The 19,808-nt window shown below is 47.7% G+C and overlaps 1 protein-coding gene across 2 annotated transcripts in view; it reads right to left on the bottom strand.

The window, feature by feature from the left end:
• The window catches only part of CACHD1 (cache domain containing 1), a 108,908-nt gene that overhangs the window by 61,723 nt on the left and 27,377 nt on the right, over positions 1–19,808 (bottom strand). The window contains exons 3-4 of one of the 2 annotated variants that reach the window (XM_071565504.1): positions 13,274–13,422; positions 109–215 (exon numbers count right to left, since the gene is read on the bottom strand). In XM_071565504.1, coding sequence (XP_071421605.1) covers positions 109–215; positions 13,274–13,422 — 256 coding nt within the window. Of the gene's footprint in view, positions 1–108; positions 216–10,623; positions 10,629–13,273; positions 13,423–19,808 lie in introns of those variants that run through there. The other variant, XM_071565505.1, reaches the window with a different exon arrangement.

The raw sequence follows: 19,808 nt of genomic DNA, 5'->3' as shown, positions 1-19,808 counted from the left end.
GGGGAAAGAAAAGCTGGTTGCCATGGCAACCCATGCAAATTCCCGGGAAATGGTCCAGGCTAATGGGGAAAAAAACCCTGGAAAAGAAGGAAAAAAGCCTCAACTCACCCGAATTCAAGTCCCTGCCAGGGTTGAAGGCTCTGCTGTTGACAGTGGTGGAGAGTCTGTCACAGCTGATGGTTCTGGAAACGTTGGTGTTGAAGTTGCCATCAAACCTGGGGGGATAAAAATGGGATTATTAATTGGAGTTTCCCTCCAGCATTTCCAGTGGGAATATTCCTTTTTGGGGATTTCAATGGAAATAGTCCATTTAGAAACTCTAAATTTATAGAATCACAGAATCATAGAATGGATTGGGTTGGAAAAGACCTCTGAGATCGAGTCCAACCCTTGGTCCAACTCCAGTCCCTTTACCAGATCATGGCACTCAGTGCCACGGCCAAGCTCAGCTGAAAAACCTCCAGGGATGGGGAATCCACCCCCTCTCTGGGCAGCCCATTCCAATCCCTGAGCACTCTCTCTGCAAAGAATTTCCTTCTGATCTCCAGCTTCAATTTCCCCTGGCAGAGCTTGAGCCCATCGTGCCCCCTTGTCCTATTGCTGAGTGCCTGGGAGAAGAGACCAACCCCCACCTGGCCACAACTTCCCTTCAGGCAGTTCCAGACAGTGCTGAGGTCACCTCTGAGCCTCCTCTTCTCCAGGCTGAACACCCCCAGCTCCCTCAGCCTCTCCCCACAGGGCTTGTGCTCCAGTCCCTTCTCCAGCCTCGTTGCTCTTCTCACTTGGGTTGGAAGAGACCTCTGAGATCATCAAGCCCAACCCTTGATCCAACACGGAGTGCCCTGGGCTGGTGATCACAGTGGGGTTGGATCAAGACATGGTGGATTCTCTGTCCCTGGAGGTGTTTCAGAGGACACTCAGTGCCACAGCCAGTCCCTTCTCCAGCCTCGTTGCTCTTCTCTGGCCCCGCTCCAGCCCCTCAATGTCCTTCCTGAGCTGAGGGGCCCAGAACTGAACACAACACTCAAGGTGTGGCCTCCCCAAGGCAGAGTCCAGGGGAAGGGTCACTGCCCTGGGCCTGCTGGCCACGCTACTTTGGATCCAGGCCAGGATCCCCTTGGCCTTCTTGGCCACCTGGGCACACTGGTGGCTCCTGTTGAGCTTCCTGTCCCTCAGTCCCCCCAGGTCCCTCTGCCTGGCTGCTCTCCAGCCACTCTGTGCCCAGCCTGGAGCTCTGCAGGGGTTGGGGTGGCCAAAGGGCAGGACCTGCACTTGGCCTTGTTGAACTTCATCCCATTGGAATCAGCCCATCCCTCAAGTCTATCCAGATCCCTCTGCAGAGCCCTCCTGCCTGTCCAGATCCTTCTCAGATCATCCCAACCTGTCCAGATCCCTCTGCAGAGCCCTCCTGCCCTCCAGCCTGTCCAGATCCTTCTCCAGATCCTTCTCCAGCCTGTCCAGATCCTTCTCAGATCATCCCAACCTGTCCAGATCCCTCTCCAGATCCTTCTCCAGCCTGTCCAGATCCTTCTCAGATCCTCCCAACCTGTCCAGATCCCTCTCCAGGTCCCTCCTGCCCTCCAGCAGGTCGACACTCCCTCCCAACTTGGTGTCATCAGCAAATTTGCTGCTGATGGACTCAATCCCCTCATCTAAATCATCAATAAAGATGTTAATTAAACAGGACTGGCCCCAACACAGACCCCTGGGGACACCACTGGTGACCAGCTGGACACTGCCCCGCTCACCAGCACTCTCTGGGCCAGCTCCTGACCCAGCAGAGGGGACACCTGTCCAAGCCAAGGGCCACCAGCTTTTCCAGGAGTAAATTATGGGGGACAGTGTCAAAGGCCTTGCTGAAGTCCAGATAGACCCACCACATCCTCAGCCTTCCCCTCATCCACCAGGTGGGTCACCTGATCTTTGTAAAAGGAGATCAGGTTGGTCATATATTTTTTTAAAAGGTTCAGGGAAAACTCTGGTTGTGCCACCCCTGAAGTGTCCAAGGACAGGTTGGATGGAGCAACCTGGGACAGGGGGAGGTGCCAGATGGGCTTTAAGGTCCAACCCAACCCATTCCATGATCCTACAAGTGGGGTTTTTTCTGTCCAAACAACTTGAGGATTTCCATTCCAAACAGCAGAAAGAACCTGAGAGTCGAGTTCAGTTTTGCTGAAATAATTCAAATAAATTCAGGATGATTCACTCCGAGGCAAAAACTGTTCCAGTGCATGATTTTAATAACAAAATAACACTAATAATTAAACATCACTAAACCAAAGCCTTGAAAAAATTTAAACAGAAAGTATTTTAAAGGTTCATAAATAACTGGAAATAATCCTGAAGCTTTTGGGGGGACTTAAATACAGTTTTGTGTCATTCACACAGAAGTTTTATCTGACACTCCAGAGCTGGAAGGTTGAGGAGACATTGAGTGGGTTGGTTATTTTTGTACTTCAAAACCTCCTTGTCCTAGTTCAGCAGGAGGGACCAGCTAACCCTGTGTGGGGGTGATCAAAGCTGTGTATTCCACCCCCTCTATTCATTCCCCAAGGACAATGGGCCATTGGCAGCAGCTGCCCAGGGAGTCATTATCACCTTCACACTCAGCCTGAGGGGGGCGGAGCTGCCAATGGGCCATCAACAGTTCAACACCCCCTGGCTCCCAGAGTTAATCACCCATTGGGTGAGTCCCCGCCCAGGGGGAGGGACTGGGTGCTCCCTGAGGGTACAGAAGTGGTGGGTAAGAAGACCTTGGGAACCTCTTGTTGGATCCAGAGCAGCAGCAGGACCTCGACAGCAGGAGATCACCACTCTCGCCCAGACCACAGCCCTCCCCTGCACCAACAGGTTTTTCTTTTCCTTTTGCTCTGGACTTGGGGGAACCACAGGGGTCTCAGCACAAGGGCAAACAAACCCCCTTGGGTTTGTGCCCCAGGACACTGGGTTATACTGCTGGGGTTTGTGAGTTGAAAGCAATTTCCCTTGTGTGTCAGTGTTTTTATTGTAATATTATTATTAAATTTTAGGTCTGACTTATAATCTCTCCTGTGGTGAGTTCATTTCCCCTGCTGGTTCACCTTCAAACCAGCACACTCCTTATTTCTCATCAAATCTCTGCCAAGACGTGGCACAAGGTCCAGTTTGAGGCCAGGAGTTGTAATCAAGGAGGAAAAAGGGCAGAGCAGGAGTTTGTTCAACACCCCCAAGACCAAACCAGAAGTTGCACCAACTCAACCCTGGTGGGAAGACACAGATTTGCTCCTTTCTGCCCTTGGTGCTGTTCCAGACAACAAAACAATTCCCTTCCAAACCACCCCCTTTGAAACAACAATTAGCAGGACCCAAAACCACAGACAGATGGGACTGGTTACCAAGAGGAAACTCAAGTTGGGACCACAGGAAGGAAGTTTTTCCAAGCCAACCAACCCCTCCCTTAATTCAAGATATTCCCTCTCAGTCCAGGTCAGAAAATCTCATCAATCTCAATTTGTGAAGCAGCAAAATAATTAATTATTACCAACTCCTTCATTTTAATATTGTCACTGCCCCATAAAACCAGCTCCAAAAACAGGATCTCCAGAAAGGGACTTGGAACTGAGTTTAATCTCTAACCATCAACACTGTAATCCCAAATTAATTGTGTCATTATTGATCAAGGAGATAATTAAAATTACAATCAACAGTCACTGAGAAATCAGCATTTTCTCACCCCTTTGGCAAACCAAGAAAAAGGAAAATAGAAATTTAAGTCCTGTATATTTGGCAATAATGACCTGCCCTCTGCACACTTCCAAAATGACACAGAAAAAATCCTGGTCAGTATTTTTAATATACAAACACTGAGTAAAAAGTGTATTTTTAGGGTTTTTTATCAGCATCTCCCCCAGTTTTTACCAACATTTTCTTTAATTTTTACCACCATCTCCCCTAATTTTTACCACCATCTCCCCTAATTTTTCCCCAGCATTTCCCCTAATTTTTCCCCAGCATTTCCCCTCATTTTTTTTCCAGTGTTTCCCTAAATTTTTACCACCATCTCCCCTAATTTTTACCACTGTCTTCCCTTAATTTTCCCCACCATCTCTCCCAATTTTTACCATTATTTTCCTTAAAATCTCCCCACCATCTCCCCTAATTTTTACCAATTCCTCTCCAATTAATTCCTCTCCAATTAATTCCTCTCCAATTAATTCCTCTCCAATTAATTCCTCTCCAATTAATTCCTCTCCAATTAATTCCTCTCCAATTAATTCCTCTCCAATTAATTCCTCTCCAATTAATTCCTCCCCAATTAATTCCTCCCCAATTAATTCCTCCCCAATTAATTCCTCCCCAATTAATTCCTCCCCAATTAATTCCTCCCCAATTAATTCCTCCCCAATTAATTCCTCCCCAATTAATTCCTCCCCAATTAATTCCTCCCCAATTAATTCCTCCAAAATTCCTCCAAAATTCCTCTCCAATTCTTCCCAAATTCTTCCTCCATTCCTCTCCAATTCTTCTCCAATTCTTCCAAAATTCCCCTAAAATGCCTCTAAAATTCCCCTACAATCCCTCTGAAATCCCTCTGAAATCCCTCTGAAATCCCTCTGAAATCCCTCTGAAATCCCTCTGAAATTCCCCTAAAATCCCTCTGAAATTCCCCTAAAATCCCTCTGAAATTCCCCTAAAATCCCTCTGAAATTCCCCTAAAATCCCTCTGAAATTCCCCTAAAATCCCTCTGAAATTCCCCTAAAATCCCTCTGAAATTCCCCTAAAATCCCTCTGAAATTCCCCTAAAATCCCTCTGAAATTCCCCTAAAATTCCCCTAAAATTCTTCCGAAATTCCTCTAAAATTCCTCCCACTGTTCTTGAAGAACTCAACACATTCCTGGTCCCAGGTGTATAAAACTGTATTATTGGAAGGAGGATTCACCCCAATGGCACAAATTATTCCAAACTCCACTTTTCCAGGAGGAAATTTGGCTGCATTAGAAACAAAAAGCAATTTCTTAAATTCCTGCTGAAGTTTAAGGGATAAAAGAAGGTCCTGCCAGGACTATTCCCACAGCAAATACATCCTGAATTCCACCCCCTTCCCTCTGGAATTGCAGCAGCTCTTCAGATATTGCAGCAACTCCAGGAACTGGATGGGATTTCCCTTTATCTCCCCCTTAACTGGTCCAAAGGGGGAGAACAAACACACAAAGAGCTGGGATAAAACTCAACAGCATTAGCAAATATTTAATCATTTATTAAAATAAATAAAAAGGAAAAACCAGAGCACTCCTGAAGGCAAACAGGGAGTAAATGATTGGCAAATACAGGTTTGGAAACTCATTTCTTCAATTAATGTTTGCACTTCAACCCTGCCAAGGAGCCTTTTTATTGATAAATATTCCCCCGTTCCAGCTACTTTCACATATTGAGATTTAATGCAGTCCCTGAGCTCTCACCAGCATGGGGAAAAACAGGGAAAAATGGAGAAAAATGGAGAAAAACGGAGAAAAAAAAAACAGAGAAAAAAACCGGAAAAAAAAGGAGGAAAAAACGGAGGAAAAAAAACGGAGGAAAAAAAACGGAGGAAAAAAAACGGAGGAAAAAAAACGGAGGAAAAAAAACGGAGGAAAAAAAACGGAGGAAAAAAAACGGAGGAAAAAAAACGGAGGAAAAAAAACGGAGGAAAAAAAACGGAAGAAAAAAAACGGAAGAAAAAAAACGGAAGAAAAAAAACGGAGAAAAAAAACGGAGGAAAACGGAGAAGAAAAACGGAGAAAAACAGAGAAAAACGGAGGTAAAAAACCGGAGAAAAACGGAGGAAAAAAAAACGGAGAAAAACGGAGGAGAAAAATGGAGGAAAAAAACCGGAGGAAAAAAACGGAGGAAAAAAAACGGAGGAAAAAAAACGGAGGAAAAAAAACGGAGGAAAAAAAACGGAGGAAAAAAAACGGAGGAAAAAAAAACGGAGGAAAAAAAAACGGAGGAAAAAAAAACGGAGGAAAAAAAAACGGAGAAAAAAAAACGGAGGAAAAAAAACGGAGGAAAAAAAAGGAGAAAAAAAACGGAGAAAAAAAACGGAGGAAAACGGAGAAGAAAAACGGATAAAAACAGAGAAAAACGGAGGGAAAAAAACGGAGAAAAATGGAGGAAAAAAAAACCGGAGAAAAACGGAGAAAAAAAAACGGAGGAGAAAACCGGAGGAAAAAAACCGGAGGAAAAAAACCGGAGGAAAAAAACCGGAGGAAAAAAAACGGAGGAAAAAAACGGAGGAAAAAAACGGAGGAAAAAAACACGGAGGAAAAAAAAACGGAGGAAAAAAAACGGAGGAAAAAAAACGGAGGAAAAAAAACGGAGGAAAAAAAACGGAGGAAAAAAAACGGAGGAAAAAAAACGGAGGAAAAAAAACGGAGGAAAAAAAACGGAGGAAAAAAAACGGAGGAAAAAACCCCAGAGAAAAACAGAGAAAAAAAACCCAGAGAAAAACAGGGAGGGCAGGACAGAGTGACAGCCCTGGGAAAGCCACCCCAGGTGTGGTCACTGCTGGGGGAGGTGGCACCTCCACCTTGGAATTTTTCCCACTGTCTCCCTCACCAACATCTCTTCCAATTTTTTCCAGCATCTCCATCAATTTTTACCACCATTTTTTTCCAGTATCTCCATCAATTTTTACCACCATTTTCTCCATTTTTTCCAGCATCTCCATCAATTTTTGCCACCATTTTCTCCAGTTTTTTTCCAGCATCTCCATCAATTTTTACCACCATTTTCTTCCAGCATCTCCATCAATTTTTACCACCATTTTCTCCATTTTTTTCCAGCATCTCCATGGCCTGCCAAGTTCCAACCTCAACACAAACCTGCTCCCAAAACTCATGTCTTGAATCCCTTCTTAGACACTTCTCACCACTGATGTGGATCCCAGAAGTTCCCACTGCAGGTCCAGGGAAGCTGCAGGACTTCTGAGAAATAAATACTCTTTATTCTCCTCCCTGCCCTCGTGCTGACACTCAGGTCCAGCCCATCTCACTTCCAAGGTTTCCTGGATGGGCTTTCAGGCATTAAAACCAGGAGACACCACCCGGAGCACAAAGGGATTTATCCTCTTAAGGAGGAAGACACTGTAATTAAATTGTTGTCTTGTAAATGAGCACCCAAATCAATCAGGGCAGGGAATGTCTGGAGACGGCACGGAATGTGTTTCCCACGGCTCCCTTTGATGGTGAGGAGACACAAGGAGATTTCTTGGAGGATTAGGAGATTCCTGTCACTTGACACCCACTTGCCTTATCTCCCATGGGTTTGCTCAGAGCACTTGATCCACATTAACTCCTTCCAGCTGCTCTGGGCACTTCCCTGGGAAAAGGAGCAGGTCCTGGCCACAGACACAGCCCAGATGGTGGGGCAGGGACCACCTGTCTGCTCCCACCACCAGCAGCTGCCCCAAGGCTCTGCCTTCTGCCTGCCTTGCTGCCCCACCAGGGCTTTGCCACTCCCAAACCCCAATAAACCAGAGCTGACAATACCAACAGATCCATCTGTGGGAAGGATGAGCCAAACCTGGAGAGGAACCTGCTCAGCCCTCCTGGACCATCCCTGGGCTGTGGGATGGATTTCCCTTCATCCCATCACATCTTCAGACTCTTGGGTAAAGCAGATGAGCAAAATTATGGGATTAAGTGTTGGTGGGATTGATTAAGGACCTGGGAGGAGGTTCTGGCCACAGACACAGCCCAGATGGTGGGGCAGGGACCACATCTCTGCTCCCACCACCAACAGCTGCCCCAAAGCTCTGCTGCCCCACCAGGGCTTTGCCACTCCCAAATCCCAATTAACCTGAGCTGAAAGTGCAAACAGATCCATCTGTGGGAAGGATGAGCCAACCTGGAGAGGAACATGCTCAGCCCTCCTGGACCATCCCTGGGCTGTGGGATGGATTTCCCTTCATCCCATCACATCTTCAGACTCTTGGGTAAAGCAGATGAGGGTAACTGTGGTATTGTTTGTGGGTGAAGGCCCTGCCAAAGCCACCCCAGAGCCACCACCTGCAGTGCCTCACTGGTTGGCTTTGCATCTTCTAATCCACTTCTTCCCACCACTTTCCACTGCACAGACCTGACCTGGTGGGGGAACAAACACAACTCCTGGACTTCCACCAGTTCAAGCCGTGGGTGGTGGGGACACCACGGCCACCAAAACACACGATTTTCATCATGATGGTGATTTTAAGCCAGAACTAAATCCCTGTGGGCTGCAACCAACCACTGCTTTGGGCTCTCCACTGTAAATCCAGCACCATAAAATAAAATAAAATAAAATAAAATAAAATAAAATAAAATAAAATAAAATAAAATAAAATAAAATAAAATAAAGTAACAAAAATAAATTTAAAAATAAAATAAAAAAATAAATTTAAAAATAAAATAATAAAAATAAATTTAAAAATAAAATAATAAAAAATAAAATAAATTAAAATAAAATAATAAAAAATTAAATTAAAATAAAATAAAATAATAAAATAAATTAAAATAAAATAATAAAAATAAATAAAAATAAAAAATAAAATAATAAAAATAAATAAAATAAAATTATAAAAAATAAATTAAAATAAAATAAAGTAACAAAAATAAATTTAAAAATAAAATAAGAAAAAATTTAAATTAAAATAAAACAAGAAAAAATAAATTTAAAAAATAAAATAAAATAATAAAATAAGTTAAAATAAAATAATAAAAATAAATAAAAATAAATAAAATAAAATAATAAAAATAAATAAAAATAAAATTATAAAAAATAAATTAAAATAAAGTAACAAAAATAAATTTAAAAATAAAATAAAATAATAAAAAATAAATTAAATTAAAATAAAATATTAAAAATAAAATAAAATAAAATAAAATATAAAAATAAATTTAAAAATAAAATAAAATAATAAAAATAAATTAAAATAAATTAAATTAAAATACTAAAAATAAAATATAAATATATAAAATAAAATCTGCTTTCCCTGCCATATCTCACTGCTCAACTAAACAAGTCCAAAACCAGGCTCAGTCATGACCCACTTGGGGCTCTGCCAGGTCCTGTTTTGTAGCATTTCTTTACGGTCACCAGGTGTGGGAAGTCTCACAGTTTATCTCCAGGCAAACCCTCTTGAAAGCCAAGGCTCAGATTTTCAAGCTAAAGCCAAACAAACACAAGGCCAGGCATGGATCATTTTCTTAATGGCAACGACAAATACAAACTGAAGATTACAAGTCATTAAAAAAAAAAAACTAAAGAAAACAAATCCTTTCTCTACAGAATAGTTCAGCATGTCCTTCCCAAAGGAATGTCTCCAAAAGGAACCCAAACTTGCAGCTGGACACATTCTTAAAGCTCCTGGAAACAGCAGAGAACACCGACAAACCTCCCTGGGAGCTCCTCTGTGGCAGCAGCTGATAAATGCCAAATATTCAAGCAAAATATGACCATTATTGTTGCTCCAATGCACTAAAACCCACATTTGAACCATCAAGGATAAGCTTTTACCAGTAACAGGACATCAAACTGAACCTCCCCCACGTGCAGACCTCGTGGCCAGAGTTAAGTCAGTCCACAAATTAAACATGGAAATATTTAAAATATAAACACAACATCCAGGTGGGACATAATTTTAAGAACTCTGTAATTAAGATTTGCATCAATTTTCCATGAACTGAGAAGCTGCCCCATCCCTGGAAGTGCCCAAGGCCAGATTGGAGCAACCTGGGACAGTGGGAGGTGTCCCTGTCCATGGCACTGGGTGGGCTTTGAGGTCCCAGGAAATGATTCCATGAAATGGAAAATTACTCTTGTTCTACTCAAGCACATAAAGAAGTAAAAGTTTAAAATGTTGGAACGCTGAAAAAAAAAAATTCCTGCCCTTTTATTGGAAAAATCAGACCTTCCATCACATCCCACCTTCCTACAAACACAAAGAAATTTCTGCAAAGAGGCAGCACAAAAAAACAGAATTAAAGACAACCAACTGCCTGGATTGAAAGCATCCAAAACTCCTGTTATTTAACAATAAAGCAAATTAAACATGACCAAATCCAGTTTCCAAGCAATGTGCTCCATTTCTGGAAAACTCTGTCTCAGACAGCAACACATCCACCTGATTCAGCTGCTCAGCAGCTCTTGGAGCATGTGATGGACTCAGCAACTCGTGATTTTGGTTCCTTCAAAGGAGAAAAAAAACACTCCCATGACCAGCCTGAGAGAGGAAATATTCAGGGCAAAAATGGTATCTTGGATCTCCACAGAATTGTTTTGGATAAAAGACCATCAAGGGTTGAATAAACTTTGGTCCTTTTTTTTTTTTTTTTTACTTCCAGCTGACTCCCAGTTGTTGTTTAAAGCCCTTTTTTCCTTTATGGGAAAACCATAAAATGTTTTTTGTAAAGTGTATTTAGAAATGGAAGAGGGGTTGAGAAATGTAAAAGGTAGTTAGAAATGTATTTAGAAATGTAGAAGAATCTGAGGACAAGGCAAGAGGCACCTCTGCAGTTCTGCCTTGTTCTTCCTCAGAAACAGCAAACCACAGGGAGTTTTGCCAAGAAATCCTATTTTTCCTCATTTTTTCCAAGCCAGCCAAAGGATTTCAGGCTTTGAGACTCACTCCATCATGGAGGGGGGGATGGTGCAGGAAAGGAATCCAAGTTCTTTTTGGGACTCACCACATGATTTTTAATAACCCCTTCAGAGCAAGGAAGGTTTTACCTGACAGGTACAACAGTCACTCTGTAACTGCAGACCTTGAAGGCATCACCAGCTCAGTGCCAACTGATAAAGTGCCCCTGGTGGCATCAGGGAAGCCAAAGGGATGGAACCTTGAAGGCATCATCAGTTCAGTGCCAATAGGTGAACTCTGCCCATGGATGACACCAGGAAAGCCAAAGGGATGGAACCTTGAAGGCATCACCAGTTTGGTGCCAACAGTTGAAGTGCCCATGGGTGACACCAGGGAAGCCAAGGGGATGGAACCTTGAAGGCCTCACCAGGTCAGTGCCAACTGATAAACTGCCCCTGGGTGGCCCCAGGGAAGCCAAGGGGATGGAACACCTGAGGGCATCACCAGTTCAGTGCCAACACCCTGGGTTACCCCTGTCCCCTTTCCCAGCTCCTCTGAGGTTCTGCCTTCTCCCTTCCCCAGACTCAACAAACCACAGGGAGTTTTGCCAAGAAATCCTATTTTTCCTCATTTTTTCCAAGCCAGCCCAAGGATTTCAGGCTTTGAGACTCACTCCATCATGGAGGGGGGGGATGGTGCAGGAAAGGAATCCAAGTTCTTTTTGGGACTCACCACATGATTTTTAATAACCCATTCAGAGCAAGGAAGGTTTTACCTGACAGGTACAACAGTCACTCTGTAACTGCAGACCTTGAAGGCATCACCAGCTCAGTGCCAACTGATAAACTGCCCCTGGGTGTGGCACCAGGGAAGCCAAAGGGATGGAACCTTGAAGGCACCACCAGGTCAGTGCCAACAGGTGAACTCTGCCCATGGGTGACACCAGGGAAGCCAAGGGGATGGAACTCCTGAGGGCATCACCAGTTTGGTGCCAACAGTTGAAGTGCCCATGGGTGACACCAGGGAAGCCAAAGGGATGGAACCTTGAAGGCACCACCAGGTCAGTGCCAACTGATAAACTGCCCATGGGTGGCATCAGGGAAGCCAAAGGGATGGAACCTTGAAGGCATCACCAGTGCAGTGCCAACAGGTGAACTCTGCCCATGGGTGACACCAGGGAAGCCAAGAGGATGGAACTCCTGAGGGCATCACCAGTTTGGTGCTAACAGTTGAAGTGCCCCTGGTGTGGAACCAGGAAAGACAAGGGGATGGAACCTTGAAGGCATCACCCGTTCAGTGCCAACTGATAAAGTGCCCCTGCGTGGCACCAGGGAAGCCAAAGGGATGGAACCTTGAAGAAATCACCAGTTCAGAGCCAACAGGTGAACTCTGCCCCTGCGTGGCACCAGGGAAGCCAAAGGGATGGAACCTTGAAGAAATCACCAGTTCAGTGCCAACAGGTGAACTCTGCCCATGGGTGACACCAGGGAAGCCAAAGGGGTGGAATCTTGAAGACATCACCAGTTCAGTGCCAACACCCTGGGTTACCCCTGTCCCCTTCCCCAGGAGCACCTCTGAGGTTCTGCCCTCTCCCTTCCCCAGACTCAACAAACCACAGGGAGTTTTCCCAAGAAATCCTATTTTTCCTCATTTTTTCCAAGCCAGCCCAAGGATTTCAGGCTTTGAGACTCACTCCATCATGGAGGGGGGGATGGTGCAGGAAAGGAATCCAAGTTCTTTTTGGGACTCACCACATGATTTTTAATAACCCATTCAGAGCAAGGAAGGTTTTACCTGACAGGTACAACAGTCACTCTGTAACTGCAGACCTTGAAGGCATCACCAGGTCAGTGCCAACCGATAAAGTGCCCCTGGGTGGCATCAGGGAAGCCAAAGGGATGGAACCTTGAAGGTATCACCAGTGCAGTGCCAACAGGTGAACTCTGCCCATGGGTGACACCAGGGAAGACAAAGGGATGGAACCTTGAAGGCATCACCAGTTCAGTGCCAACAGGTGAACTCTGCCCATGGTTGACACCAGGGAAGCCAAGAGGATGGAACTCCTGAGGGCATCACCAGTTTGGTGCCAACAGTTGAAGTGCCCATGGGTGACACCAGGGAAGCCAAGGGGATGGAACCTTGAAGGCATCACCAGGTCAGTGCCAACTGATAAACTGCCCCTGGGTGACAGCAGGGAAGCCAAGAGGATGGAACCTTGAAGGCATCACCAGGTCAGTGCCAACTGATAACAGTGCCCCTGGGTGACACCAGGGAAGCCAAGAGGATGGAACCTTGAAGGCATCACCAGGTCAGTGCCAACAGGTGAACTCTGCCCACGGGTGACACCAGGGAAGCCAAAGGGTTGGAACCCTGAAGGCATCACCAGGTCAGTGCCAACTGATAAAGTGCCCCTGGGTGACACCAGGGAAGCCAAGAGGATGGAACCTTGAAGGCATCACCAGGTCAGTGCCAACTGATAACAGTGCCCCTGGGTGACACCAGGGAAGCCAAGAGGATGGAACTCCTGAGGGCATCACCAGTTCAGTGCCAACAGCCTGGGTTACCCCTGTCCCCTTCCCCAGGAGCACCTCTGAGGTTCTGCCCTCTCCCTTCCCCAGACTCAACAAACCACAGGGAGTTTTGCCAAGAAATCCTATTTTCCCTCATTTTTCCAAGGATTTCAGGCCTTACTACTCACTCCATCATGGATGGGGGGATGGTGCAGCAGTCCTGGATGGCAGTCAGGGGTGAGGTGAGGTGGGCAGTGTACGAGGCCTCCACCACCTGCTTGTTCCGATTCACCACGTCCAAGTAACGGTTGAATTTCTCCCGGATTTTTTTGGCCAACTGCAAAGAGAAGCAAAAAGGGATCTTGAAATTAAGTCAGTTGTTGGTTTTTTTGTATTGTCCCCCATTTCCTGAACAGGCAACTTCAATGGAAAGTTTCTGTTTCTCTACCAGGAGACTCTGCTGACAAGAAATCCTGAAATATTTCCCTGCTTTTCCTCTCCCTGCAATTCCCTCTTCTCCTTTGCTGCCCTTTCCTGTCAGGGCCATTGTTTGAAGTTTTTCCTTTCAAGCCAAAGGAAGGATTTGAGCCTCTCAATGTAGAGCCAGGACAGCAAAAAAACCTAAAAAAATCCTTCATTTCTGTCAGAACTCAACCCAGAAATGTAAAAAAAAATTGGGGTTTTTTCACCACTAAAAAATAAGGGGTGTTCCTTCTGTATTTGTTTCACATCCATCTCCTGCAATAAAAAAATCATTTTTATTTAATAAAAACCATTCAGTGATGTTGATTAATCCTGTGTCTGTTAAATAATTATCTGATTTGCTCCCTGCACTTTTCTTTTGGTGGTTTAAGGACTCTGAGTCAAGCAATTAATAACATTGGCCCCAGACAGCAGAAAAGGTAAAATAATAAAACACATTTACCATCCAGCAATGGGGTTTTGAACACAGAGTTTGCCATGAATTTTCATTGCATTAAACTTCCCTTTCATTAAAGAACTGACACCTGGAGGTGACTCTGGCTGAGCATTGAAGGGCTTCAAGTCCTGCCAAGGAGACCAAGAAGCCCCAAACCAACTCAGTGAAGCTCCAGGTAAGCCCAAAGAATCATAGAATGAGTTGGGTTGGAAGAGACCTTGAGATCATCAAGTCCAACCCTTGATCCAACTGGGTTGGAAGAGACCTTGAGATCATCAAGTCCAACCCTTGATCCAACCCCACTGTGATCACCAGCCCAGGGCACAGAGTGCCCTGGGCTGGTGATCACAGTGGGGTTGGATCAAGATGTGGTGGATTCTCACAGTAGGGCTGGATCAAGATGTGGTGGATTCTCACAGTAGGGTTGGATCAAGATGTGGTGGATTCTCACTCAGTGCCACATCCAGTCTCATCTTAAACACCTCCAGGGATGGAGAATCCACCCCCTCTCTGGGCAGCCCATTCCAATGCCTGAGCACTCTCTCTGCAAAGAATTTCTTCCTGATATCCAACCCAAACCTCCCCTGGCAGAGCTTGAGCTGTGCCCTCTTGTCCTACTGTTGGTTGTCTGGGAGAAGAGACCAACTTCCCCCTGGGTCCAACATCCCTTCAGGGAGTTCCAGACAGTGCTGAGGTCTCCCCTGAGCCTCCTCTTCTCCAGGTTGAACACCCCCAGCTCCCTCAGCCTCTCCCCACAGGGCTTGTGGGGAGGAATCCTGGCTGGGCACCAAGGGTGGCACCTTCCCTGCTCCAATTTACCCATTTGACAGGAGACTGAATAAACCTGAGACTGGCATCAAATGTTCTCCTCTGATTGAATCTCACAATGCTCTTCACCTCAACTCAAAAACCACAGTGTGAGGAATCCTGGCTGGGCACCAAGGGTGGCACATTCCCTGCTCCAACTCACCCTCTTTGACAGGAGACTGAATAAACCTGAGACTGGCATCAAATGTTCTCCCCTGAGTCCCAAAATGCCCTTCACTCACCCAAAAACCACAGTGTGGGGAATCCTGGCTGGGCACCAAGGGTGGCACATTCCCTGCTCCAATTCATCCATTTGACAGAAGACTGAATGAACCTGAGACTGGCATCAAATGTTGTTCTTCCCTGAGTCCCAAAATGCTCTTCACTCACCCAAAAACCACAGTGTGAGGAATCCTGGCTGGGCACCAAGGGTGGCACATTCCCTGCTCCAATTCATCCATCTGAAGGGAGACTGAATGAACCTGAGAGTGGCATCAAATGTTCTCCTCTGATTGAATCTCACAATGCTCTTCACCTCACCCAAAAACCACAGTGTGGGGAATCCTGGCTGGGCACCAAGGGTGGCACATTCCCTGCTCCAACTCACCCATTTCACAGGAGCCTGAATAAACCTGAGACTGGCATCAAATGTTGTTCTCCCTTGAGTCCCAAAATGCCCTTCACTCACCCAAAAACTGAAGTGTGAAGAATCCTCTCTGGGCACCAAGGGTGGCACATTCCCTGCTCCAACTCACCCATTTCACAGGAGACTGAATAAACCTGAGACTGGCATCAAATGTTCTCTGATTGAATCTCACAATGCTCTTCACCTCAACTCAAAAACCACAGTGTGGGGAATCCTGGCTGGGCACCAAGGGTGGCACCTTCCCTGCTCCAACTCATCCATTTCACAGGAGACTGAATAAACCTGAGACTGGCATCAAATGTTCTCCCCTGAGTCCCAAACACTCTTCATCTCACCCAAAAACCACAGTGTGAGGAATCCTCTCTGGGCACCAAGGGTGGCACATTCCCTGCTCCAACTCACCCTCTTTGACAGGAGACTGAATGAACCTGAGACTGGCATCAAATGTTCTCCTCTGATTGAATCTCACAATGTTCTTCACCTCAACTCAAAAAACACAGTGTGGGGAATCCTCTCTGGGCACCAAGGGTGGCACATTCCCTGCTCCAACTCACCCATTTCACAGGAGCCTGAATAAACCTGAGACTGGCATCAAATGTCCCAAACGCTCTTCACCTCAACCCAAAAACTGCAGTGTGAGGAATCCTCTTCCTTTTTTTCCCCCCAGATTTCTGTATTTCCTTCTTAATTTCCCCACCCAGAGCAGTGACCAGTGAGTGCTGGCCCCAACCTAGGCAGCCCCAGCCCTGGCAGTGCCCCTGGCAGCCGGCAGGCAGCCCAAGCCCTTTGCTCTGCCCACAGGTTGGATGCCAACACCTGTCCCTATTCCCGCAGCCCCCATGGGGGTTGCTCTTCAATTGTCACCATCTCCAGTGCCAGCCTTTCATCCCCTCATCACCGAGCTCATTATCCCCCACACATTCACCTCATTTGCATCATTCCCTCGGGCTTTTTTTTCCCCCCTTTTTTTGAAAGCTTCTTCCCCCCCTCGAATCTGCCCAGCTCTGAAGTCTCTTCCCTTTGTGGGCACCTCGGAGGGCAAAGCGAAGCTCCAAGGGCGGGTTTTGTTTCTGCAGCTTGAAAGCCAAAGAGCTTTTCATGTGTTCAAGCCTGGCTGTCAAATATTCATCAGTGGGGCTGCCAGGCAGGGGGGGCACAGCAGACACACTGCCAGGCAGGGATGGCACAGCAGACACAGTGCCAGGCAGGGGGGGCACAGCAGCCACACTGCCAGGCAGGGATGGCACAGCAGATGCAGTGCCAGGCAGGGGGGGCACAGCAGCCACACTGACAAGCAGGGGGGGCACAGCAGACGCAGTGCCAGGCAGGGGGGCACAGCAGACACACTGACAGGCAGGGGGGCACAGCAGCCACACTGACAGGCAGGGGGGCACAGCAGCCACACTGACAGGCAGGGGGGGCACAGCAGACACACTGCCAGGCAGGGGGGGCACAGCCATCAGCAGGGATGGCACAGCAGCCACACTGACAGGCAGGGGGGGCACAGCAGATGCAGTGCCAGGCAGGGGGGGCACAGCAGCCACACTGATAGGCAGGGGGGGCACAGCAGATGCAGTGCCAGGCAGGGGGGGGCACAGCAGACACACTGACAGGCAGGGGGGGCACAGCAGACGCAGTGCCAGGCAGGGGGGGCACAGCAGACACACTGCCAGGCAGGGGGGGCACAGCCATCAGCAGGGATGGCACAGCAGACACACTGACAGGCAGGGATGGCACAGCAGCCACACTGACAGGCAGGGGGGGCACAGCGGACACACTGCCAGGCAGGGGGGGCACAGCAGACGCAGTGCCAGGCAGGGGGGGCACAGCAGACACACTGCCAGGCAGGGGGGGCACAGCCATCAGCAGGGATGGCACAGCAGCCACACTGACAGGCAGGGGGGGCACAGCGGACACACTGCCAGGCAGGGATGGCACAGCAGACACACTGCCAGGCAGGGATGGCACAGCAACCACACTGACAAGCAGGGATGGCACAGCAGACACACTGCCAGGCAGGGATGGCACAGCCATCAGCAGGAATGGCACAGCAGACACAGTGCCAGGCAGGGATGGCACAGCAGCCACACTGCCAGGCAGGGATGGCACAGCCATCAGCAGGAATGGCACAGCAGACACAGTGCCAGGCAGGGATGGCACAGCAGACACACTGCCAGGCAGGGATGGCACAGCCATCAGCAGGAATGGCACAGCAGACACAGTGCCAGGCAGGGATGGCACAGCAGCCACACTGCCAGGCAGGGATGGCACAGCCATCAGCAGGGATGGCACAGCAGACACACTGCCAGGCAGGGATGGCACAGCCATCAGCAGGGATGGCACAGCAGACAACAGTGCCAGGCTCCTCACAAAGCACCGCTCACACATCCAAGAGTCCAGGCAGCATTTTTGGCTTTAAATCCCTTCTAGTAACCTGAAAAATCAGGAAAAAACACAGAATGATAAAATGGATTGGGTTGGAAAAGCCCTCCGAGATCATCAAGTCCAACCCTTGGGCCAACTCCAGTCCCTTTACCAGATCATGGCACTCAGTGCCACGGCCAAGCTCAGCTGAAAAACCTCCAGGGATGGGGAATCCACCCCCTCTCTGGGCAGCCCATTCCAATCCCTGAGCACTCTCTCTGCAAAGAATTTCTTCCTGATCTCCAACCCAAACCTCCCCTGGCAGAGCTTGAGCCCATCGTGCCCCCTTGTCCTATTGCTGAGTGCCTGGGAGAAGAGACCAACCCTCACCTGGCCAGAACTTCCCTTCAGGGAGTTCCAGACAGTGTCCCCCCTGAGCCTCCTCTTCTCCAGCTGAACACCCCCAGCTCCCTCAGCCTCTCCCCACAGGGCTTGTGCTCCAGTCCCTTCTCCAGCCTCGTTACTCTTCTCAGTTGGGTTGGAAGAGACCTCTGAGATCATCAAGTCCAACCCTTGATCCAACCCCACTGTGATCACCAGCCCAGGGCACTCAGTGCCCTGGGCTGGTGATCACAGTGGGGTTGGATCAAGACATGGTGAATTCTCACTCTGTGCCCTGGGCTGGTGATCACAGTGGGGTTGGATCAAGACATGGTGGATTCTCACTCTGTGCCCTGGGCTGGTGATCACAGTGGGGTTGGATCAAGACATGGTGGATTCTCACTCTGTGCCCTGGGCTGGTGATCACAGTGGGGTTGGATCAAGACATGGTGGATTCTCACTCTGTGCCCTGGGCTGGTGATCACAGTGGGGTTGGATCAAGACATGGTGGATTCTCACTCTGTGCCCTGGGCTGGTGATCACAGTGGGGTTGGATCAAGACATGGTGGATTCTCACTCTGTGCCCTGGGCTGGTGATCACAGTGGGGTTGGATCAAGACATGGTGGATTCTCTGTCCTTGGAGGTGTTTCAGAGGACACTCAGTGCCACATCCAGTCCCTTCTCCAGCCTCGTTGCTCTTCTCTGGCCCCGCTCCAGCCCCTCAATGTCCTTCCTGAGCTGAGGGGCCCAGAACTGAAGAGAACTGAACATGCCTCTCTCCAGCATCCCTGAGGATCCCTCCTGCTGTTTCACAGCTGTGCAACCACACGTGCCTGTTCTAGAAAAAAATAAGTGTATTTATTCCTACTCTGCCTTTGAGAGAAAGCACTGCTTGTGTCCCAACCCTGAAGAGCACCGAGGTCAGCAGGGATGGGACCCAACAAAGGATCACAGAGTCACCTCCAGCTTCTCCCCACACCTCCAATACGCTCAAACCATTCACAGAATCCTAAAATGGTTTGGGTTGGAATGGACACTAAAGATCATCCAGTTCCACCCCTGCCATGGGCAGGGACACCTCCCACCAGCCCAGGTTGCTCCAAGCCCTGTCCAACATGGCCTGGGACACTCCCAGGGATGGAGCAGCCACAGCTTCTCTGCCCAACCTGTGCCAGGGCCTGCCCACCCTCCCAACCAGGAATTCCTCTAATCTAAACCTGCCTTCTTCCAGTTTGAAGCCATTCCCTCTTGTCCCATCAGAGAAGTCCCCCCCTTGTTGGATGGCACAGAAAATCCACTCAGTCAGGATCCAGGAAACCTCTTCCCAATGTGCATTTCCTCAACGAGACCAACACTCATTTGAGGTTTTCTCCTGGCCAGGAACTTTGGCAAAGCTCCCCCAGACTTACTCCAAGGAGGATGTCAAAGCCAGTGCACAAGAGAAACTGGAGAAAGGGCCAAATTCCTGAATCCTTCTGGGAGGACATTCAACTCTGGAAAATTGCCTTTATCACAAGGCTCACAATTCCTACATGGAAGTTCAACATGGTGTGAACATCCCCCTTTTCACAGCCAGGGAAGAAGTTGTGCTCAGCAGCCAAATGG

Source organism: Pithys albifrons, chromosome 10 (assembly GCF_047495875.1).
Source record: "Pithys albifrons albifrons isolate INPA30051 chromosome 10, PitAlb_v1, whole genome shotgun sequence".
Classification (NCBI taxonomy): domain Eukaryota; kingdom Metazoa; phylum Chordata; class Aves; order Passeriformes; family Thamnophilidae; genus Pithys; species Pithys albifrons.
The sequence above is the reverse complement of the archived record's forward strand: the minus strand, read 5'-3'. Positions and strand labels throughout refer to the sequence as shown.